This window comes from Tamandua tetradactyla, chromosome 3 (genome assembly GCF_023851605.1).
Source record: "Tamandua tetradactyla isolate mTamTet1 chromosome 3, mTamTet1.pri, whole genome shotgun sequence".
NCBI lineage: Eukaryota > Metazoa > Chordata > Mammalia > Pilosa > Myrmecophagidae > Tamandua > Tamandua tetradactyla.
The window spans coordinates 9,571,205-9,596,998 of record NC_135329.1 but is presented as its reverse complement, the minus strand read 5'-3'; the positions used below and the strand labels follow the sequence as shown (position 1 = coordinate 9,596,998).

Below are 25,794 nucleotides of genomic sequence, written 5' to 3'. Positions count from 1 at the left end.
GAATCACTCGGCAAATATTTGCAGAGCACCTGATATTACAGGCAGTATGCTAGGGACTGGGTTCACATTAGGTAAATGTGACACTGTTTCTATCCTGGATGAGACAATGTACATGTGAAAGCGTGAATGTAATTACTGCCAGTTTTTTTTTTTTTTTTTTAAAGCAGTCTTATTTGGTGGATATGGTTTAAAGAACAAATAGAAAAAAAAGCAATTGACCACATAATACGTCTATTTCCGGAGTCTGTTATGTTTCTTTTTTTTAAAAAAACAACAACATTCTAGAGAGTCAGAAAGGACTTGCAATTTGTTTTTTGGCCTCACATTGTGGACAGGCGCGTATGCCAAGTCACTGGATCTCTCGGTTGCCTCATCAGTCAAACGTAGCTAACACGTAGATGAAAATTGTCGGAAATCTTCAAAATCATTATCTTTATAAAAATGCACTGTAAAATGTGACTAAAAAACAAAAGTACAGGGCTTACTGAAAGTGACAGGCTACCCTAACGGGATGTCTCCAAACTCTTCCACGTCCCCACAACCTGGCACGCGGTAGGGATCTTCCCAATGAGCCTCCACCAACCGATCAAGTTCCGCTTCCGCAGGCCGATTTCGTGATAGGCGTGAGCGTCAGACGCCCGACGCACAGGAGCGTCGGACTCCCTTTTACGCGCATGCTCCTGAAGAGAGGCGGAGACCTGAACGGTTGGGGAGTGGCCAGGCGCCGCGGCCGGCCGGCTCTCCTGCTCCCTCTGCATCCTCCAGCGGGAGGCGGGGGCGCGCGCGGGCTCGTTCGCGCGGCTGGCTGCGTACAGTAGGGACGGCCGCGCGGGAGCGGTCACATGACCGCAGCGGCTGCCTGTACAGTAAGGGCCCAACATGGCAGCGACGGTAGCAGTGGCAACGGCAGCAGGAGGACCGGTCGCCCCATAACCCACCCCGCGCGCCACCCGCGCCGCCTCTGCTTGGGTGCTTCTCCGGCCTGACTTCCCCTTTTTCCCACCTTTCCCGGCATCGCGGGAAAAGCAGCGCAGGGCAGAGAAGGCAGGGAGGGCGGCCGGAGCCCGGACACGGGAGCCACCCAGTCAGTTCAGGACCCGACATGAGGGAAAAGGGCCGTAGGAAGAAGGGCAGGACCTGGGCGGAGGCCGCCAAGACGGTAAGGGGGAGGGAGCGAAAGGGAAGGCCGGGAGGATTTCGTTTCCTTGCCACCCGCTAGTCGCACGGGAAGGGAGGTCACTGTCGCAGCGACCCGGCTGAAGGGGTACAAAACCTCGCGGAGAGGGCGACGGTTAGTGTTGAGGTTGTGATCCCTGTGAAATGGAGGCGCAGCGTAAGGGGGTCGCCGCGGGCTTGTGGTTTGCTCCCAGCGTCAGCGGCATGTCCTTTAGGTGTTCTGAGGCAGTCTGTCGGGGTCAAGTTGTTATCGCCCCGACTCTGGTCGCCCCTGCCCGGCATGGGGAAGTCTGTTGTGCTTACATAGTAACCCGTTTTTCTCCCTTGTGCGGCTCAAAGAGTCCCCATTGGATGCAGATAGGAGAACGCTTGTGCGTGCATTCAGCCCCGGAAAGAGGAGGGGAACGCTTGGAGCCTGATAGAATTTACCGGCTAAAGCAGACTTGCTGCCTAACCTCGGGTCCCCGGTTTATCTGGGCTCTGAGATCCGGCGTGCCATCACGAGGTTTTGTTTTTGTTGCCGTTTGAGCTGAAAGTGCAGGAGGTGTTTAGAAACGAAGTAACAGGTGGGACTTGTAGAATTTTTTTTTTTTCTGTTTCCGTAGAGACCTACTCTGAACAAGGCAGCAATGCATGGTGGGACGTGTAGTTTACTCGGCCTTCACTTTTCCGTAGTGATGGTGGGCCAATGAAGTTGTATTAATTAGTGGGTAAAACTTTGCAAATTTTGTCATCGAATTTTAGAGGTAGGTTTTCAAACATGGAATATTAAGGATTAGTGAGAACTTTTACATCTAAGAAAAAAGTAAAAAGCTTGTATATGTGTAGGAATGAGAATGAAGTTCACTCCGTTCTTGAGTGTGCAACAGAAAAATAATAGAACAGTAAACAGCATTTCAGTGTTGGGAAGTGAGAAGGTGCGGGAGCATTATTTTCTTTCGGGGGATCATTATTTTTAATTATGAATTATACCAGTAATACCTGGACAACTTGCAGAGTCCTTCTTAATGAGACTTTTTTGTACGTTGTGTGGTTTGTTTTTTGAATGAGTTTTTTTTTTTTTTAATATAAAAGCAGTATGTATTCAATTTGGAAAGTTATGGAAAAATATAAAGAAGAAAATAAAATCACTTTTTTCAGCCGTCAGCTACATCTGCTAGCGTTTTGGTTTATTATCTTCTAGTTTTAAAAATGTATTTCCCCAAATCTAGGTTTAAAAATGTATTTCCCCAAATTTGTGCATTGTCTTGTAAACTTTGTGCATTAGGGGGTTGATGAGTCTTAAACTTGTGTTTTTGTTTTAGTTGGCAATATGAAAAAGTTAGTGAAAAAATAATAGTCCTTTTTAAATTAATTGTTTTCACTTACAATATCTCTTCATAATTGTGACTCTTTTGGTAGTTTCTCTCTAAAAGATAAAACTATAGAAATAATTTTTGATGTGGCAGGGAGCTTGCTTCTCCACAAAAGACTATTTTACCTGTACTTGAGGGAGACCTCAAGAATCTTCTTTTTTTTTTTTAATTGATATATATTTTTTATTAATTAAAAAAATTAACTAACACAACATTTAGAAATCATTCCATTCTGCATATGCAATCAGTAATTCTTAATATCATCACATAGATGTATGATCATCATTTCTTAGTACATTTTCATCGATTTAGAAAAAGAAATAGCAAGACAACAGAAAAAGAAATAAAATGATAATAGAGAGAGAAAAATAAAAATAAAAAATACAAAAAATATATATAAAAAACAAAACAAACAAAAAAAACTATAGCTCAGATGCAGCTTCATTCAGTGTTTTAACATAATTACATTACAATTAGGTAGTATTGTGCTGTCCATTTTTGAGTTTTTGTATCCAGTCCTGTTGCACAGTCTGTATCCCTTCAGCTCCAATTACCCATTATCTTACCCTATTTCTAACTCCTTATGGTCTCTGTTACCAATGACATATTCCAAGTTTATTCTCTAATGTCGGTTCACATCATTGGGACCATACAGTATTTGTCCTTTAGTTTTTGGCTAATCTCACTCAGCATAATGTTCTCTAGGTCCATCCATGTTATTACATGCTTCGTAAGTTTATTCTGTCTTAAAGCTGCATAATATTCCATCGTATGTATATATCTACTTCTTAGATATCTATGTATCTACTTCTTATTTTATACTGTTCTTGGTACCTGCATTGTACGCTAACCTGTTTTAAGGGCATATTAAAACAGGGTGGTGTTTCTGACCAGTAATATAGCAACAAATAATTGAATTTGTTTAAATAAGATAGATACTGTGTATATGTGAGTATGTTTCGTATGTGAGAGAGATACATGGGTTTATGTAAAGAATCTTCTTCATGCTATTAAAAGAAGCATGTCAAATTTTAATTATAGGTAAGCAGACTCCACCCTAATTATGCTATTTATGTTGTCTCTAGACTTCTAGAGTATTTTTTTGATTAATCTAATGATTGTAAAATTGTGACAAATAGTAAAAACTAGTCTGCATGTGTTAAAATTTTCCTACAGTTAGCTCATTTGCACATTTGTAATTGACATTTCATGCCCTAGTTAGCCATGTGAAAAATATTAGTTAAAAGGTAGAAAGGCTAGTTTGATCAGTGAAGTTCTGAAAGAATTTATTGTGGCTTGGCATTTTTATTTGATTCTGGCAAATATAAAAGATCTCAATATAAATAAAAGTGAAGTTTAGAAAGAAGATGATGATGCTAAAACTTGTCTTTTTCCCCCCCTTTCTAGAGAATACCCTCTTTTTTGGGTTGTTTGATCATGTGTAAAATGAGATTAACTTAACCTCAGGGTTTAGAAGAATTCTGTTTGTAGGAGGAATAGATAAAAGTAAGTGTAGACAGAAGCATATCTTTAATATTTCAGACTGCAGAATGAGATCAGAAAATTGACAAACGAAAGTAACTTTGACCTAAATTAAGAAGTGATGCAGATATTTAGAAGATCAAGAGGACTAGGAGAGTGGGTTAAATTTATTTCAAGGGCATTAAAGGCAAGTGTTCTAGGAACAGTTTCAGCAAGGAAATAATAAAATTATTTACAAATATAGGCAGTATCTACTTCTTATTTTATACTATTCTTGGTACCTGCATTGTACGCTAACCTGTTTTAAGGGCATATTAAAACAGGGTGATGTTTCTGACCAGTAATATAGCAACAAATAATTGAATTTGTTTAAATAAGATAGATACTGTGTATATGTGAGTATGTTTCGTATGTGAGAGAGATACATGGGTTTATGTAAAGTTTATAAGCAATTTTAAAAATTAAAATAATGACTTGTAATTATTTATGAATTCTATAGTATGTGTTAATTATGCCAAAAGACTGAAAAAACGTACTTAAATGTAGACTACAGATTAGTTTCAGTAACTAAGAAAACCAAAAAAAGAAATAATGAAGCTGATATTCAACTGGGCTTGAATGCTCATTGACTATTGGACTGTAGCTTTATTGATCGTAAATTTAACTTGTTTAAATACTCTAGTAATAAAAAGCATTATTCAGGTATTTAGTTAATAGTTTCATGTGTGTTAAAATTTAAGGGCAGCAGTGGTGGTGGTGGTGGTGATGATGAAATGATTAGGATGAGAAAGGTGTAGTGTAGTGTTTAGTTTTTTATTCTGAAAAATTTGTGTAAGCCGGAGATATAGAGAACCATTACATTGACTCTAGAACCATGTTCAAAGTTGGCCTAATTCTTTAATAAAAAAAAAAGACATTGTATTATCTAAATATTTGATGACATCTCTGAGGATTTTAGCAGTGTTTGCAAAGCAGAAACTTTGAAATAGCACGATCTTGATTCTGTTTTCCTTTTTCACTTTTCCCTCCTCACTTATCAACAGTTATGGAAGACTTTGTGTGTGTTTATGTTTATGTGTATATGTGAGTGTGTGTAGGTAGAAAGGCAGACTTTGGAAATTGTAAACTTAAGATATATTTGTTCACTGTTATAGAAATCAGGAAAAAAGGTGGTCGGAATATGAAAAGTGAAATATGTGGCACACAATCCGTAGGATAGATCTCTCACAGATGACTTGTAGACCAAAGAAAAAGGTTGATTTTTGTATTGTTTTATATTCTATCTATAGACTATTCACTCAATAATGAATACTACGTCAAATGTTTTCATTGTAGCAGGATGCATAACGAAATTTCCCATTTTAACAACTTTCATCTGTATAGTTCAATGATGTTAGTTGCATTCATAGTATTGTGCTACCATCTCTTCCATCCATTACCAAAACTTTTTCATCATCCTGAACAGAAACTCTGTACTCAACAAACATTCCCAGTCCCTCTAGCCCCTAGTAATCTATAATCTACTCTGCCTCTATGTATTTGCTTGTTCTAGGTCTTTCATGTAAGTGGAGTCATACAATATTTGTCCTTTTGTGTCTGGCTTATTTCACTCAATGTGATGTCTTCAGGGTTCATCCATGTCGTAGCATTTATCAGAAATTCATTTCATTATATACCTGAATAATGCCACATTATGTCTATCTGTTCATCTATTGATGGTCACTTGGGCTGTGAATAATACCACTATGAACATTGGTATGTAAGTGCATGTTTGTGTCCCTGTTTTTAATTCTCTGGGGTTTATACCTAGAAGGGGAATTTCCAAGTCATAGGGTAATTCTATGTTTAACTTTCTGAGGAACCACCAGACTGTTTTTATATTTATTTTTATTTAAAAAATATTTTTATTGGCAAATTTTCACTCACATACAGTCCATACAGGGTGTACAATCAATGGCTCATAGTGTCATCACATAGTTGTATTCATCACCATGATCATTTTTAGAACATTTAGAAAACGTATATATCCCATACCCCAGGATAATTTTTTAAAACTTCTTAATTTTTAATTTTATTAGAGAAATTGTGAGTTTACAGAACAATCACACATATAATACGAGATTCCTATATATCATCTCAATGCAAACATTGTTGTGGAACGTTATCACAGTTGATGATGGTAGCACTTTTTTATAGTTGTACTATTTTTTTTTAAATAGTAGTCAGTCACCTTTTTTACAGTTGATGAAAGATTAAAATAATACTATTAACTATCATCCATAGTATACACTAAGTGTAATTTTTTCCATATACCACCCTATTATTAAAATCTTTTATTAGTATTGTACGTTTATTTTAATTCATAAAAGAATTCTTATATTTGTACTATTAATTATAGTCCATTGTCTATAACAGGGTTTACTGTGTTGTACAGTCCCATGTTTTATCTTTTAATTTTTATTCTAGTAACATATAAGACCTGAAGCTTCCCCTTTCAAACACATTCACCTATGTAATTCACTCTTGTGCTACTATCATATTATTACCCTCCATCCATTTTCAAATGTTTCCAATCAATCTAAATAGAAATTCTATAGAAATTAAGCATCAACTCCCCCATCTCTAAACCCAGCGTATCTCCTGGTAACCTATAATCTGGATTCTAACACTGAATTTATTATATTTAGTTCATATCAGTGAGATCATACATCCTTTTGTGTTTGCTTATTTCATTAGGCATAATGTCCTCAAGGCTTCTCCATGTTGTTGCAAGGGCCCAAGTTCTAACTGTTGTGAGTTCCTCTATACTCTGTGACCCCAGTGGGAGGGACTTGGGTCACTGCCTTGAAGACATTGTAAGTTGCACAGGACTGAGTATGGGGCAGGGAAGAGGGCTGGCCACTCTGGGATGCAAGTTTCTTGCCTGGTAGTTTTCTCCCCTTCATTGATTCAATATTTGTGGAGAGCTTCTTCAGTCTCTACTATCCTCTAGAGTTCTAAGCAAGTGGAATTTAATTTTTTTAGCGTGCAGGAGGTTTATTAGGGAGTATTTTTTTTTCATTTTTAAAAACTTTTTAATTGAATAATATAACATATATACAAAGCAAAGAAAGCAAAAAGCAGTAGTTTTCAAAGCACTCTTCAACAAGTAGTTACAGGACAGATCCCAGAGTTTGTCATGGGCTACCATACGATCCCCTCAGATTTTTTCTTTTAGCTGCTCCAGAATATAAGAGGTTAGAAGGTTTAAATATTTTTTTATCACCACAATCGACTTGTTTTCTTTTTTTGTGTGAAAAATAATGTATATACAAAAAAGCAATAAATTTCAAAGCACAGCATCACAATTAGTTGACAACATATTTCGGACTTTGACATGGGTTGCAATTCCACAATTTTAGGTTTTTACTTCTAGCTGCTCTAACATACTGAAGACTGAAAGAGATACTAATTTAATGATTCAGTATTCATATTCATTTGTTAAATCCTATCTTCGCTGTATAACTCCACTATCACCTTTGATCTTTCTATCCCTCTCTTTAGGAGTGTTTGGACTATCGCCATTCTAATTTTTTCATGTTGGAAGGGTCTGTCACTAATATGGGATAAGGGAATAGAATGATCTGATGTTCTGGAGAGACTTGGCGCTCTACGTTTCAGGACTTATCTGGTCCAGGGGCCCATTTGGAGGTTGTAGGCTTCTGGAAAGTTATGCTAGTGCGTGGAACCCTTGTGGAATCTTATAAATTGTCCTAGATATTCTTTAGGATTGGCTGGAATGGTCCTGGTTGGGGTTGGGAATATTCTTTTTTTTTTTTCTAAAATATATTGCCTTTATTGTACAGAACTAATACAAGCTACTAGGAACTGGAATGCCAGTAGAAAATTCTAGACTAGTTAAGCTTTTTAAATGTATAATTAAATCTTCCGATAGCATTTCTTGAATAATTACATTATTTTTGCAACCTTTCATAAGCACAACCTAAAATCCCCATGCAAGACATTTATAGCTTACATTTTATAAATATAAAAATCTCTTATGTATTATATTTTATGAATATTGGAGGTTTTTGGTTTGGCATGGGTTGTTTCAGATACTACACTTTGGGGACAAATACTTTAAGCATGCATTGATTTTTACAGTGCATAAAAATTTTAAGACATATGAAATAAAATTATGTATCTATAGTTTTTTATATGTTTTATATATAGCACTGTTGAATTATTTTCAGCAAGTGAAATTTGTCCTTATATTTGCTGAATCTCTGGTGGGGGTTTTTCAAGGGATGTCTTATCACTGTGTTGATGATGTCACCCTTTAACTTTTTATTTTGTAATAATTTCAAACTTATAGGGCAGTTGTAAAAATAATACAGACTCATACAGAGAGCTTCAGCAACCTCCCAGATACTCAGATCCACCAGTTTTAACATTTTGCCAGTTTGTTACCATTCTCTTTCTCTACTTATCTATTGTCTGATTATTTTAGAACAGCTCATATACATTGTGATCCTTGAACACTTAATGCTTTCATGTACATTTCTTATGAAACATGTAATTACCTTAAAAGCAGTTATCAAGTTCAAGAAATTTAACATTGATATAAAACTTACAGTCTGTATTCCATTTTTGTAATGTCTTAATAATGTCCTCTTTTTTCTTCATAATTAAAAAAAATTTTTTTTAAACATAACAACATATAAATACATTCTTACCATATGATCATTCCATTCTTGGTATATAATCAATAACTCACAATATCATCACTTAGTTGTATATTCATCACCATGAACATTTGCATCAATTCAGAAAAGGAAATAAAAAGAAAAAAAAATCATATATATATATACCATACCCCTTATGCCTCCCTCTCATTGACTGCTAGTATTTCCATCTACCCAATGCCCAGTAATGTCCTCTTGAGATTTTTCTCCTGCATTCTTAGATTCCATCCAGTATCATGTGTTGTCCTTAATTGTCATTATCTCTCTCTCTCTCTTTTTTCTTTTTTAATGAGGGCAGCCTCAACAAAGGGAGAGAGGGTCTCCCAAGATTTGCCAAAAAGGCTTGGCTCAAAAGCACTAGTTACTCATTCAACATGTATTGAACCACTGTAGATGTCTAAGCCCCTTGAGGACCTTAAAAATACAGAGAATACAAAGCAACTGAGATGTATGTGCTGGTCTGAATCTGTGGTGGACCCCAGAAAAGCCATACCCTTTGATCCTCATTCAGTATTGCTGAGTGGGAGTATTTTGATTGTTTCCATGAAGATGTGACCCACCCAATTGTGGGTGGTAACTTTTGATTAGATGATTTCCATGGAGGTGTGTCTCCACCCACTGAAGCTGGAGTTGCTTGCTTCCTTGAATCCTTTAAAAGAGGAAACATTTTGGACAGAGTCCTTTTTGGTAGAGCCACGAGAAGGCCAGCAGATGCCGCCATGTTTGCCATGTGCCCTTCCAGCTGGTAGAGAAGCCCTGACTGTGTTCGCCATGTGCCTTTTCACTTGAGAAAGAAGCCCTGAACTTCATCGGCCTTCTTGAACCAAGGTCTCTTTCCCTGGATGGATGCCTTAGATTGGACATTTCTATAGACTTATTTTAATTGGGACATTTTCTCGGCCTTAGAACTGTAAACTAGCAACTCATTAAATTCCCCCCTTTAAAAGCCATTCCGTGTCTGGTATATTGCATTCCAGCAGCTAGCAAACGAGAACAGATTTTGGTACTGGAGAGTGGGGTGCTGCTGCCGCAGTTTGAGAATACCAAACATGTTGGAACGCCTTTTTAAATTGATAAGGGGAAGAGTCTTGAAGAGTTGTGAGAAGCTTGATAGAGAAGGCCTAGAATGTTTTGAAGAGACTGTTGGTAGAAATGTAGACTCTGAAGATACCTCTGATGAGGCCTTAGACAGAAATGAGGCACGTGTTTTTGCAAACTGGAAGGAAGGTGATCCTTGTTTTAAAATGGCAGATAACCTGGCAAAGTTGACTAATCGCTTTGGCTGGAGGGCAGATTTTAAAAGCCATGAACTTGGATATTTAGCAGATCTCCAAATTAAATGTCGAAAGTGCAGCCTGGTTTCTCCTCACAGCTTATAGTGAAATGTGACAGGAGAGAGATAAGCTGAAAACTGAACTCTTGAGTAAAAAGAAACCAGAAATTGAGGTCCTGGAAAATTCTGGACCTCCAGAAAGGGAGACCCCAGAGAACAGAGCCCTGTGTGAGGATTTAACCAAATGTGAAACCAGTCAGCCATCTCAGAGAAAGCCAGGATTGGACCTGGAGTTATCCAGGAAGAATTTGTGGAAACCCCTTATGTCTGATGGACATGATCCGAGGCTACTGCATAGAAAGCCGACGAGAGTGCTGTGGGACCTGTATAAAGAGAGCCACTGCCAGCCTGGACTGGGGAGTTCAGAGAAGGGACACACTGGAGGAACAATAACTTCAGAGACAAAACCATGGAGGCTCAGGTCTGAAGTCAAGAAGCCTCGGGCCAGGAGAGCAGACCCACCCAAGCCTGTGGAGAGGGTGAGTTTGCCCCAAAGGCAGAGGATGGGCCTTCCACCTGGTTGCAGTGGAAGAGTCATGCCGCCTCAGGCCTTGTAGAGAGTGAAGCACATTCCTTGGGGTTTGGGGAGAGCCTGGCTGCCACCACATGAAGGGATTGAGCGTGTGCCCTGGAGATGGCAGAGTACCTGGGTGCAGCCCCAATGCTTGGAAGGGTGGAGCTGAGAAAAAGGTGGTCTCCTCAATATCCCCCAAGTTTGTGTTCACAGAGAGTCGGGCCTTTGTGTAGGCCTTTGGAAAGGGTGGAACTGCCACTTTCTAAAGCCGAAGGATAAATGACTTGTGGACTTTGAAATTCCATGGCACTTGCCTTGCAGGTTTTACATCTGTGTTTCTTCCAATTTCTCCCTATGGAAATGAAAACCTGTATCCTGTGACTGTCCCTCCTTTGCATATTGGCACCAGACAACTTGTTTTGAAATTCACAGGTCCACAGTCAGAAGAGAATTTTTTGCACCTTAGTATTGTTTAAGGTGATGTGTGTAGTTGCCAAGTTGACAAAGGGTGGACATGTGGTAGTTAGATTCAGTTGTCAACTTGGCCAGGTGAAGGCACCTAGTTCTGTTGCTGTGGACATGAGCCAATGGTTCGTGAACCATCTGTTGCTAATTACATCTGCACTCTGCTAGGAGGCGTGCCTGCTGCAATGAATGACGTTTGACTTAACTGGCTGGTGCTTAAATGAGAGAGCACACCTTAGCACAGCCCAAGCAACTCGGCATACCTCATCTCAGCGCTTGCAGCTCAGCCCAGGCCTTTGAAGGTGCAGAAAGGAATCACCCCGGGGAAAGTTGTTGGAACCCAGAGGGCTGGAGAGAAGGCCAGCAGAGATTACCCTGAGCTTTCCCATGTAAGAAAGAACCTCAGATGAAAGTTAGCTGCCTTTCCTCTGAAGAACTAACAACATAAATCCGCTTTTATTGAAAGCCAGTCCGTCTCTGGTGTGTTGCATTCCGGCAGCTAGCAAACTACAACAATGTACTTTAACAAAGATGTATACTGTGAGTGATGGAAGCTGAGAGAAGGCTTAACCTGTTTTGTGCCTTAGTTTCCTTCTCTGTAAAATGGGAATAATAATAGTACCTAACTGATGAAGTTGTCATGAGGGTTAAAATGGTTAATATATATTTCTCAGAACAGAGACTGGCACATAGTAGAACCCAATAAATTATCACTATTGCTATTCATGTTATTGTTATTAAAAAAACAAAAAATGCCAGACTTTTAAAAAAATCAGTTATCTTTTTACCTTTAGTAAAAAAATTAAAAAAAATAAGCAAAGCACTAATTTTTATTGTACATTATGAATTGTTAGTACATTGTATCAAAGTACTGAAAAACATTGTTTTAATAACACAATGACACAGTCAAATGGTATTGTTTTAACAGAATTAAAAAGTTAATCCCTATCAAAATTTAATACCATAATAAACACTACTTTTTAAAAAAATGGCTTAAAAGTGCCTTAGAAGTTAATGCAGTTCATGTCTGTGACTTTTCAATATAATGCAGTATATGCTTGAAGGAAGTGTCCACCAAAATGGAAGACATTGATGCTAAATAGATGATGAATAGATTCAACTATGACATTGCTATTTTGGGTTTTATTAAAAACTCTCTTGGCCTTGTCTTCATAAGAACGACAAAAACTTCGTTTTAGTGTGAGAATAATTGCTGAAGACTATGTACCAATTTTCAGAGGTAGGGAAATGGTAATATAGTGCACTTTAGGTTAAATGTTGAGAAGAGCTTTGTGAACATGCAGAAGAGAAAATAATTTTTGTATATATTCCTTTGGTTCCCTGAGCTTTCTCCTTTTTGGCACTGACTCTTGACTAGAAGAATCAAACTGATGGAGGACTGTTTTTTTTTTGGCTTCTCTTCCAATTTTCTTTAGAAGAGTTTAATGGCTGAATTCCATTAACCATCTTACTCTGAAAGGTTTTTCCACTTTTTGCTTTGCTTTCAGACACATCAGGTTCTGATGTTTTACTGTCTAACTGCTTAAACTGAGAATGAGAAATTGAAAGATATGGACTTCATTGCTTTGGTTTTTACTTATGAGGTCCATAACTGGTGTACTTACTCATGTACTTGAATTTAAATTGGTAACATTCTGAAATTGTCTGAGAATCTTCTATATTGGTGTATACGGCTAGAATAACCATCCTTAAATATTTTTTCTGTAAAGCATCACAACATCCTAGCATCCATTTCACTAACTGTGTAGATCCTGGACAATTTTTATCTTCTCTCAGAATTTTGATGTAAATATCATCTAGGTATCTTGTTCCATAAGCACACTCTGGAAATATTCCTTTCACATATGTGATACAGGATACTTGAAACTGCTAGGAGCCTCTGCACTAACACTAAAGACTGTGGTCAGTTGATATCTTATTGGAAATTACCAGTGCACTCATGAAAGTTCTCTGCAGCTGTGCAGAGGCCATCTTCTTCTGATAAAGTATTTTCTTTAATTCATTGGACCATCTGGGGGACCCAGCTGTACTCCAGCAACCAAGAGAGTCTATCATTACTTTTTTTTTCAACTTTTTATTGTGAAATATACATATAAAAAAGCAGTACATTTCAAAGTACATTGTAGCAAGTGTTATAGAACAGATTTCAGAGTTTGGTATGGTAATGTTTCACAATTTCAGGTTTTTCCTTTTAGCTGCTCCAAAACACTGGAGACTAAAAGAAATATCTATATAATGATTCAGTAGTCATACTCACTTGTTAAATCCTCTCTTCTCTGTGATAACTCCTCTTTCTCCTTTGATCCTTCTTCCAATCTTTAGGAGTATTTTGGCTATGCCCATTCTAACTTTTTCATAGGGGCTTTGATAATATGGGATAGGGGGATTGAACTAGTTGATGTTCTTGGAGAGGCTGGCCCCTCTGGGTTTTTTTTTTTTTAGTATAAAAATAACCAGAAGTTTTATTTCTTATTTTAGATCTTGTATCCATCTGGAATGTTTTTTTTGTTTTTTTTTTTTTTAACATTTTTATTGTATATTATAACACGTATACAAAGAAAATAAATAAAAAAGCAATAGTTTTCAAAGCATTCTCCAACAGGTGGTTACAGGACAGATCCCAGAGTTTGTCATGGGCTACCATATGATCTTCTCAGATTTTTCCTTCTAGCTGTTCCAGAATATAGGAGGCTAGAGGGCTTAAATACTTTTTTACCATCACAGTCGATGTTTTTTTTTCCTTCTTTTTTTGTGAGCAATACCATATATACAAAAAAACTATAAATTTCTAAGGACAGCACTGCAATTAGTTGAGAACATATTTCAGACTTTGACATGGGTTACAATTTCACAATTTTAGGTTTTTACTTCTAGCTGCTCTAAAATATTGCAGACTAAAAGAGATAGCAGTTGAATGATTCAGCATTCATATTCATTTGTTAAGTCCTATCTTCTTTGTATAATTCCACCATTACTTTTGATCTTTCCATGCCTCTCTTTGGGGTTGTTTAGGCTATCGCAATTCTAAATTTTTGCTATTGGAAGGGTCCATCACTAATATGGGATAGGGAGATGGAACTATCTGATGTCCTGGAGAGGCTGGACTAAGTTTCAGGCCTTATCTGGACCAGGCCCCATCTGGAGGTGGAGGTTTCTGAAAAGTTACTCTAGTGCTTGGAATGCTTGTGGAATCTTATACATTGCCCTAGGTGTTCTTTAGGATTGGCTGGAGTGGTCCTGGTTCGGGGTTGCAGATTATGATAGGTAGCAAGATCTACCTGAAGCTTGCATAAGAGCAGCCTCCAGAGTAGCCTCTCGACTCTATTTGAACTCTCTCTGCAACTGATACTGTATAAATTATACTTCTTTACCCCCTTTTGGGTCAGGATGGAATTGTTGATCCCATGGTGCCAGATCTGGATTTATCATTGCAGAGTTGGACTTAGAGAGACTGAGGCCACATCTGAGCAACAACAGAGATCCTCTAGAAGTAACTCTTAGGCATGCCTATAGGTAATCTTAAGATTCTCCGCTACCTACATAAGCTTCACAAGAGTAAGCCTCCTGATCGAGGGCATGGCCTATTGCTTTATATATCCCTAAAGTTTGACATAGTGTCAGGGGATTCCCTGATGGTAAGGTTTAATAGTTCCATAGTCTTTCTTCCCTCCCTCAGGGGACTTTCCCCAAATTTTTTGATTACCTGCTTAATATACTCTAGGATGTTTCCAGGCATTACAATAATCTATACAGGATTAAAGAATGTCTTTCTTATTTTGTGCTTCCTGTGTTTCAGTTGTTCAAGGAGCTATACAGATAAGTTGAATTAGATTATGCATTACAAAAAATTTCAGTTCCAGATCAAATAAAACTTTCTTCCCTTGGTCTCAAAGAGTATGTGTGGTTCTAAAATACAAACACTGTCTTCCTTACCCCTATGTTCTGAATTATTTTAACCCTAATCTATTCGGCTTCATTCTTATCTCTAAATATCATTACATATATAAAACAGCCTCTCAAAATCCAGAAAAAATAATCACCACTCTGGACTTAATGTGTCTGCTCTAAAAGCTTACAATCTAGGCCCTGTTTTCTTATAAGCATTTTCTAAAGGTGACCAAACCATTGTTGTTATTTTATTTCTGTCTTGTCTCACCATATGTCCTGCATGTTCATTTATATCATTGCATGCCTCACGACTTTGTTCCTTTTTGTAGCAGCACAACCTTCGTTCAGAAATATTCATCATTGTTCGCCGATCTACGTCTCTTTCCGTGCATCCTTCAGCCACCTGCATTTATCGGGCATCAAGTAGAAGGCCCAAAGTCCACAGTCCATTAGCATTCTCAACTTTAGATAATTTCATTGTTCCCAAGAGACAGAAAACCAATAAACACACCACGCCAAATAGGAAATCTAAACCTCCTCTTAATTCTTATCCCTACATTATTTACCTCTGATGTTGCTATGGTAGTGCTGATGGTTTCCTTTTGAACATAGCTCATAGCATGCAATAACTGTTTTCCCCCTGTACCCTGGACCTACACACTCTTTATACAAGAAATCATATATTTGAAGTAATTCTTATAAGAATTCATTCATATTTCTAGTGTGAATCAGTGGGACACTTAGGTCTACACAACTCCTTTCAATCTTGTTCATCTTCAGTATGGTAATATTACTTCTAGACCCCCTAGAGAATCACCTTCACTCCTGTCTATCCCCTTACATTGTAATTCAACCTTCTCCAGCTTCTCTGTATCACTAAGTCCCCTATATTCTGTATTAGCCTCTGATTGTACTTTTATGCTGGTCATAAAAGTGGAATCATGCAGTATCCTTTTGTGTCTGGCTAATTTCGCTCAGCTTTCTGTCTTCAAGGCTCATCCATCTTGTCATGTGCTTCAGCATGTCATTTTGTCTACTGCTGCATAATATTCCATTGTACGTATATACCACATTTTGTTCATCCACTTGTCTGTTGACGGGCATTTGGTTTGTTTCCATCTTTTGGCAATAGTGAATAATGCTGCTTTGAACATCAGTGTGCAAATGTCTGTGTCGTTGCTTTCAGCTCTTCTGGGTATATACCAAGTAGTGCTATTGCTGGGTCATAGGGCAACTTGATACTTAGTTTCCTAAGGAACTGCCAAATAGTCTTCCGTAGTGGCTGCACTATTATACATTCCCATCAGCATTGCATAAGTGTCCCAGTTTCTCAACATCCTCTCCAACATTTATAGTTTCCTGTTTGTTTAATAGCAGCCATTATTTTAGGTGTGAGGTGGTATCTCATTGTAGTCTTGATCTGCATTTTTCTTATAGCCAGTGAAAATGAGCATCTCTTTATGTGCTTTTGAGCCGTCTGCATTTCCTCTTCAGAAAAATGCGTATTCATATCTTTAGTCCATTTTATTATTGGGTTTTTTCTTTTGTTGAGTTGTATGATTTCTTTGTATCTATACAGGATATCAAACCTTTGTCTGATATGTGATTTCTAAATATTTTCTCCCATTGAGTTGGCTGCCTCCTTTTTGACAGTTTTTTGAGGTGCAGAAGCATTTGATTTTGAGGAGTTCCCATTTATTTTTTCATTTGTTGCTTTGTGCTTTGGATATAAAGTTTAGGAAGCTACCTCCTGTTCCTAGGTCTTGAAGATGTTCCCCTACATTTTCTTCTAGAATCTTTATGGTGTTCTTATATTTAGGCGTTTGATCCAGTTTGAGTTAATTTTTGTGTAGGGTGTAAGGTAAGGGTCCTCTTTCATTCTTTTGACTATTGATATCCAGTTCTTCCATACCCAATTATTGAAAAGACTATTTTGTTCCAGTTCAGAGGATTTGGGGGCTTTGTCAAAAATCACTTGATCATAGATTTGATTGTCTATTTCTGTATTCCCGATTCAATTCCATTGGTCAGTGCTTCTGTCTTTGTTAGTACCATGCTGTTTTGACCACTGTAGGGTTTAAAGTCAGGAAGTGGTAATCCTCCCTCTTCGTTCTTCTTTGTTAGGATGCTTTTAGCTATTCGGGGTCTCTTTCCCTTCCAGATGAATTTGGTAGTTAACGTTTCCAAATCTTCAAAGTAGGTTGTTGGAATTTTGATTGGTACCGTGTTGAATCTTTAGATCAATTTGGGGAGAATTGACATCTTAACTATATTTAGCCTTCCTATCCATGAACAGGAAATGTCTTTCCACCTGTTTGATTTCTTTAGCAATGTTATGTAGTTTTTTTTGTACAAGTCTTTTACGTCCCTAGTTAAGTTCATTCTAAATCTAGATAGTTTGATTCTTTTAGTTGCTATTTTGAATGGCTTTTTTTCTTAACTGACTCCTCAGCTAGGCCATTGCTTGTGTGTAGAAATGTTACTGATTTTTGCACATTAATTTTATATCCTGCCACCTTGCTGAAGTTGTTCATTAGCTCGGGTAACTTTGCTGTAGATTTCTCAAGATCTTCCAAGTATAGTATCATATCATCTGCAAATAATGAGAGTTTTACTTCTTCCTTTCTGATTTGGATGCCTTTCATTTCTTTGCCCTGCTAAATTGCTCTAGCTAGAACTTCTAGCATAATGTTGAATAATAGTGGTGACAGTGGGCATCCTTGTCTTGTACCTGATCTTAGGGGGGAGTCTTTCAGTCTCTCTCCGTTGAGTATGATGCTGGCTGTCGGTTTTTCATATATTCCCTTTATCATATTAAGGTAGTTACCTTTTTTTTTTTTTAAACTTTTTTTGTTAATGAAAAAAATTAACAAAACATTAAGATATCATTCCATTCTACATATACAATCAGTAATTCTTAATATCATCACATAGTTGCATATTCATCATTTCTTAGAACATTTGCATCAATTTAGAAAAAGAAATAAAAAGACAACAGAAAAAGAAATAAAACGATAATAGAGAAAAAAAAGACAATACATACCCTACCCCTTACCCCTCGCTTTCATTTACCACTAGCATTTCAAACTAAATTTATTTTAACATTTGTTCCCCCCTATTATTTATTTTTATTCCATATGTTCTACTCCTTTGTTGACAAGGTAGATAAAAGGAGCATCAGACACAAGGTTTTCACAATCACACAGTCACATTGTGACAGCTGTATCATTATGCAATCATCCTCAAGAAACATGGCTACTGGAACACAGCTCTACATTTTCAGGAAGTTCCCTCCAGCCTCTCCATTACATCTTGAATAACAAAATGATATCTACTTGATGCATAAGAAAACTTCCAGGATAACCTCTCGACTCTGTTTGGAATCTCACAGCCATTGACACTTTGTCTCATTTTCCTCTTCCCCCTTTTGGTCGAGAAGGTTTTCTCAATCCCTTGATGCTAAGTCTCAGCTCATTCTAGGTTTTTTCTCAATCTCTTGATTCTGAGTCTCTGTTCATTCCAAGATCTCTGTCCCACGTTGCCAGGAAGGTCCACACCCCTGGGATTCATGTCCCACGTAGAGAGGGGTAGGGTGGTGAGACTGCTCGTTGTGTTGGCTGAAGAGAGAGGCCACATCTGAGCAACGAAAGAGGCTCTCTTGGGGATGACTCTTAGGCCTAATTTTAAGTTTCATATGAACAAGACTGGGGACTCAGCCTATAGCTTTGGTTGTCCACACTGCTTGTGAGAATATCAAGAATTCAACTTGGGGAGGTTGAATTTTTCCCCGTTCTCACCATTCCCCAAAGGGGCCTTTGCAAGTACTTTTCCACTCACAGATCAAGTCACTCTGGGATTCATTGGGGCATCATTCTGGACAAACCAACAGAATCTCATGTCCTACCCAAGATTCCATGTACTTATGTTGTTCAACCAACTATCTACGTAAGTTATATTTGGAAATGCACTAGTCAAAATATAAATTTTGTACCAAATAAACATTTTTTTGTGTTAGTCTCACACATATGTTGAAATTTTAAAATATTAATTACCATCTATTTTCAGCACCCTGCAGTAATGACATTCCTTTGTTCTTCCTCATGTAAAAACATTTTTAAAATTTGTACATTTAGTCACTATCATTATACATTCTAGGCATTCCTAGATTATACCATTTCAGTCTTTATCGTCTGTCTTCTTTGTGATTTCATTTGTGCTCCCAGCCCTTCTCCCTCTATCATTCTCACATTCAGCTTCATTCAGTGTTTTAACATATTGTATTACAGTTAGGTAGTATTGTGCTGTCCATTTCTGAGTTTTTATATTCAGTTCTGTTGCACAATCTGTATCCCTTCAGCTCCACTCACCCAATATCTTACCCTATTTCTATCTCCTGATGGTCTCTGTTACCAACAAAATATTCCCAGTTTATTCACTAATGTCAGTTCATATCAGTGAGACCATACAGTATTTGTCCTTTTGTTTTTGGCTAATCTCACTCAGCATAATGTCCTTAAGGTCCATCCATGTTGTTACATTCTTCGTAACTTTATTTTGTCTAACAGCTGCATAATATTCCATCATATGTATATGCATAGTTTGTTTAGCTATTCGTCTGTTGATGCATTTTGGCTGTTTCCATCTCTTGGTAATTGTAAATAATGCTGCTATAAACATTGGTGTACAATGTCCGTTTGTGTCCTTGCCATCATGTCCTTTGAGTAGGGACAATATGTAGGTGGTTCCTGTTTTTTTTTTTTTCTTTTTTTTATTAATTAAAAAAAAATTAACAAAACATTTAGAAATCATTCCATTCTACATGTACAATCGGTAATTCTTAATATCATCACATAGTTGCATATTCATCATTTCTTAGTACATTTGCATCGATTTAGAAAAAGAAATAAAAAGACAACAGAATAAGAATTAAAACGATAATAGAGAGAGAAAAAAAACCTATACCTCACATGCAGCTTCATTCAATGTTTTAACATAATTGCATTACAGTTAGGTAGTATTGTGCTGTCCATTTCTGAGTTTTTATATTCAGTCCTGTTGCACAGTCTGTATCCCTTCAGCTCCAATTACCTCTTCTCTTTTTTTCTTTTTTTTTTAATTAACGGAAAAAATGAAATTAACCCAACATTAAGAAATCATACCATTCTACATATGCAATCAGTAATTCTTAACATCATCACATAGATGCATGATCATCGTTTCTTAGTACATTTGCATCGGTTTAGAAGAAGTAGCAACACAACCGAAAAAGATATAGAATGTTAATATAGAGAAAAAAAAGTAATAATAGTAAAAACAAAACAAAACAAAACAAAACAAAAACCTATAGCTCAGATGCAGCTTCATTCAGTGTTTTAACATGATTACTTTACAATTAGGTATTATTGTGCTGTCCATTTTTGAGTTTTTGTATCTAGTCCTGTTGCACAGTCTGTATCCCTTCAGCTCCAATTGCCCATCATCTTACCCTGTTTCTACCTCCTGCTGGACTCTGTTACCAATGACATATTCCAAATTTATTCTCGAATGTCCGTTCACATCAGTGGGACCATACAGTATTTGTCCTTTAGTTTTTGGCTAGACTCACTCAGCATAATGTTCTCTAGGTCCATCCATGTTATTACATGCTTCATAAGTTTATCCTGTCTTAAAGCTGCATAATATTCCATCGTATGTATATACCACAGTTTGTTTAGCCACTCTTCTGTTGATGGAGATTTTGGCTGTTTCCATCTCCTTGCAATCGTAAATAACGCTGCTATAAACATTGGTGTGCAAATGTCCGTTTGTGTCTTTGCCCTTAAGTCCTTTGAGTAGATTCCCAGCAATGGTATTGCTGGGTCGTATGGCAATTCTATATTCAGCTTTTTGAGGAACCGCCAAACTGCCTTCCACAGTGGTTGCACCATTTGACATTCCCACCAACAGTGGATAAGTGTGCCTCTTTCTCCGCATCCTCTCCAGCACTTGTCATTTTCTGTTTTGTTGATAATGGCCATTCTGGTGGGTGTGAGATGATATCTCATTGTGGTTTTGATTTGCATTTCTCTAATGGCCAGGGACATTGAGCATCTCTTCATGTGCCTTTTGGCCATTTGTATTTCCTCTTCTGATAGGTGTCTGTTCAAGTCTTTTTCCCTTTTTGTAATTGGGTTGGCTGTCTTTTTGTTGTTGAGTTGAACAATCTCTTTATGAATTCTGGATACTAGACCTTTATCTGATATGTCATTTCCAAATATTGTCTCCCATTGTGTAGGCTGTCTTTCTACTTTCTTGATGAAGTTCTTTGATGCACAAAAGTGTTTAATTTTGAGGAGCTCCCATTTATTTATTTCCTTCTTCAGTGCTCTTGCTTTAGGTTTATGGTCCATAAAACCGCCTCCAGTTGTAAGATTCATAAGATATCTCCCTACATTTTCCTCTAACTGTTTTATGGTCTTAGACCTAATGTTTAGATCTTTGATCCATTTTGAGTTAACTTTTGTATAGGGTGTGAGAGATGGGTCTTCTTTCATTCTTTTGCATATGGATATCCAGTTCTCTAGGCACCATTTATTGAAGAGACTGTTCTGTCCCAGGTGAGTTGGCTTGACTGCCTTATCAAAGATCAAATGTCCATAGATGAGAGGGTCTATATCTGAGCACTCTATTTGATTCCATTGGTCGATATATCTATCTTTATGCCAATACCATGCTGTTTTGACCACTGTGGCTTCATAATATGCCTTAAAGTCAGGCAGCGTGAGACCTTCATTTTTCTTTTTCAGGATACTTTTAGCTATTTGTTGCACCCTGCCCTTCCAGATAAATTTGCTTATTGGTTTTTCTATTTCTGAAAAGTAAGTTGTTGGGATTTTGATTGGTATTGCGTTGAATTTGTAAATCAGTTTATGTAGAATTGACATCTTAACTAGATTTAGTCTTCCATTCCATGAACACGGTATGCCCTTCCATCTATTTAGGTTCTGTGATTTCTTTTAACAGTTTCTTGTAGTTTTCTTTGTATAGGTCTTTTGTCTGTGTAGTTAAATTTATTCCTAGGTATTTTATTCTTTTAGTTGCAATTGTAAATGGAATTCGTTTCTTGATTTCCCCCTCAGATTGTTCATTACTAGTGTATAGAAACACTACAGATATTTGAATGTTGATCTTGTAACCTGCCACTTTGCTGTACTCGTTTATTAGCTCTAGTAGTTCTGCTGTGGATTTTTCAGGGTTTTCAACATGTAGTATCATATCATCTGCAAACAGTGATAGTTTTACTTCTTCCTTTCCAGTTTTGATGCCTTGTATTTCTTTTTCTTGTCTAATTGCTCTGGCTAGAACTTCCAACACAATGTTGAATAACAGTGTCTATAGTGGACATCCTTGTCTTGTTCCTGATCTTAGGGGGAAAGTTTTCAATTTTTCCCCATTGCGGATGATTAGCTGTGGGTTTTTCATATATTCCTTTTCTCATTTTAAGAAAAATTCCCTTGTATTCCTATCCTTTGAAGTGTTTTCAGCAGGAAAGGATGTTGAATTTTGTCAAATGCCTTCTCTGCATCAATTGAGATGATCTTGTGATTTTTCTGCTTTGATTTGTTGATATGGTGTATTACATTAATTGATTTTCCTGTGTACCATCCTTGTGTACCTGGGATGAATCCTGCTTGGTCGTGATGTATAATTCTTTTAATGTGTTGCTGGATTCGATTTGCTAGAATTTTGTTGAGGGTTTTTGCATCTATATTCATTAGAGAATTGGTCTGTAGTTTTCTTTTTTTGTAATGTCTTTGCCTGGTTTTAGTATGATGGTGATGTTGGCTTCATAGAATGAATTAGGTAGCTTTCCCTCCACTTCAATGTTTTTGAAGAGTTTGAGCAGGGTTGGTACTAATTCTTTCTGAAATGTTTGATAGAATTCACATGTGAAGCTATCTGGTCCTGGACTTTTCTTTTTGGGAAGCTTTTTAATGACTGATTGAATTTCTTTACTTGTGATTGGTTTGTTGAGGTCATCTATTTCATCTTGATTCAAAGTTGATTCTTCATGCCTTTCTAGGGGGTTGTCCATTTCATCTAGATTGTTGTATTTATTGGCATAAAGTTGTTCATAGTATCCTGTTATTACCTCCTTTATAATTGTAGGTCAGTGGTTATGTCTCCTCTTCCATTTCTGATCTTATTTATTTGCATACTCTCTCTTCTTCTTTTTGTCAATCTTGCTAAGGGCCAGTCAAACTTATTGATTTTCTCATAGAACCGACTTCTGGTTTTATTGATTTTCTCAATTGTTTTCATGTTCTCAATTTCATTTATTTCTGCTCTAATCTTTGTTATTTCTTTCCTTTTGCTTGCTTTGGGGTTAATTTGCTGTTCTTTCTCCAGTTCTTCCAAGTGGACAGTTAATTACTGAATTTTTCCCCTTTCTTCTTTTTTGATATAGGCATGTAGGGCAATAAATTTCCCTCTTAGTACTGCCTTTGCTGCATCCCATAAGTTTTGATATGTTGTGTTTTCATATTCATTTGCATCGAGATATTTACTGATTTCTCTTGTAATTTCTTCCTTGACCCACTGGTTGTTTAAGAGTGTGTTGCTGAGCCTCCACATATTTGTGAATTTTCTGGCGGTTTGTCTATTGTTGATTTCCAACTTCATTCCCTTATCATCTGAGAAAGTGTTTTGTATGATTTCAGTCTTTTTAAATTTATTGAGACTTGCTTTGCGACCCATCATATGGTCTGTCTTTGAATATGATCCATGAGCACTTGAGAAAAATGTGTATCCTGCTGTTGTCGGGTGTAATATCCTATAAATGTCTGTTAACTCTAGCTCATTTATTGTAATACTCAAATATCTGTTTCTTTATTGATCCTCTGTCTAGATGTTCTGTCCATTGATGAGAGTGGGGAATTGAAATCTCCAACTATTATGGTAGATGAGTTTATTGCCCTTTTCAGTGTTTACCTCATGTATTTTGGGACATTCTGGTTCAGTGCATAAATATTTATGATTGTTATGTCTTCATGTTGAATTGTTCCTTTTATTAGTACATAGTATCCTTCTTTGTCTCTTTCTTTTACATTTGAAGTCTAATTTGTTGGATATTAATATAGCTACTCCTACTCTTTTCTGGTTGTTATTTGCATGAAATATCTTTTCCCAACCTTTCACTTTCAACCTATGTTTATCTTTGGGTCTAAGATGTGTTTCCTGTAGACGGCGTATAGAAGGATCCCGTTTTTCAATCCATTCTGCTAGTCTATGTCTTTTTTTTTTTTTTTTTTTTTTTTTTTTTTTTTTTTTTTAAAGGAAAGACAGAGAGAAGGAAGGAAGGATAGAAGGAAGGAAGGAAGGAAGAAAGGGAAACATCTTTAAACATTTTCTTGTTTTATTGTATTCTGTTTCTCCGTTTTTGTTACATGGGCTGGGGCCGGGAATCGAACCGAGGTCCTCCGGCATAGCAGGCAAGCACTTTGCCTGCTGCGCCACCGCGGCCCGCCCCAATGCTAGTCTATGTCTTTTGATTGGGGAGTTCAATCCATTAACATTTAGTGTTATTACTGTATGGTTAGTACTTTCTTCTACCATTTTGCCTTTTGTATTTTGTATGTCATATCTAATTTTCCTTCTTTCTACACTGTTCTCCACACCTCTCTCTTCTGTCTTTTTGTATCTGACTCTAGTGCTCCCTTTAGTATTTCTTGCAGAGCTGGTCTCTTGGTCACAAATTCCCTCAGTGATTTTTTGTCTGAAAATGTTTTAATTTCTCCCTCATTTTTGAAGGACAATTTTGCTGGGTATAGAATTCTTGGTTGGCAGTTTTTCTCTTTTAGCAGGTTGAATATATCATCCCACTGTCTTCTTGCTTCCATGGTGTCTGCTGAGAAATCTACACATAGTCTTATTGGGTTTCCCTTTTATGTGATGGATTGCTTTTCTCTTGCTGCTTTCAAGATCCTCTCTTTCTCTTTGACCTCTGACATTCTGACTAGTAAGTGTCTTGGGGAACGTCTATTTGGATCTATTCCCTTTGGGGTACGCTGCACTTCTTGGATCTGTAATTTTAGGTCTTTCATAAGGGTTGGTAAATTTTCAGTGATAATTTCTTCCATTGGTTTTTCTCCTCCTTTTCCCTTCTTCTTCCAGGACACCCACAACACATATATTTGTGCGCTTCATATTATCATTCAGTTCCCTGAGTCCCTGCTCATATTTTTCCAGTTTTTTCCCTATATTTTCTGTTTCTTGTCGGATTTCAGATGTTTCGCCCTCCATTTCTCTAATCCTAAGCTCTGTCTCTTGAAATCTACCATTGTAGTTTTCTAATTGTTTTTTTCATCTCTTCTACTATACCTTTCATTCCCGTAAGTTCTGTGATTTGTTTTTTCAGACTTTCCATTTCTTCTTTTTTGTTCATTCTTTGCCTTCTTCATATCCTCTCTCAATTCATTGATTTGATTTTTGATGAGGTTTTCCATGTAGTTTGTTATTCTGAATTAATTGTTTCAGCTGCTGTATCTCATTTGAATTGTTGGTTTGTTCCTTTGACTGGGCCATATCTTCAGTTTTCTTAGTGTGATTTGTTATTTTTTGCTGGTTTCTAGACATTTAATTATCTTAAGTAGTTTTTTCTGGAGATTGCTTTCACTTCTTTTACCTAGGGTTTTCTTAGTGGATGAATTTGTTTTCTGTCTGTTCTTTGACATTCAGTTCAGCTTTTTTTTGGACCTCTAGCTTAGGTTTTGTTTAATAGAGGAGAATTTTTCAGTTCTTGTTTTCTTGTTTCTTGCCCTGCTTTCATGGTGCTTTCCCCTCCCACCCTTAGAAGGG

General features: G+C 37.1%; 1 protein-coding gene across 2 annotated transcripts in view; it reads left to right on the top strand.

Moving 5' to 3' along the window:
- Positions 1-818: 818 nt before the first annotated feature.
- The window catches only part of ASXL2 (ASXL transcriptional regulator 2), a 235,476-nt gene continuing 210,500 nt past the window's right edge, over positions 819-25,794 (top strand). For both annotated transcript variants that reach the window (XM_077152315.1, XM_077152314.1), the window contains exon 1: positions 819-1,159. In XM_077152315.1, the coding sequence (XP_077008430.1) occupies positions 1,103-1,159 (57 nt within the window). In that variant the 5' untranslated portion in view covers positions 819-1,102. The remainder of the gene's footprint in view (positions 1,160-25,794) is intronic.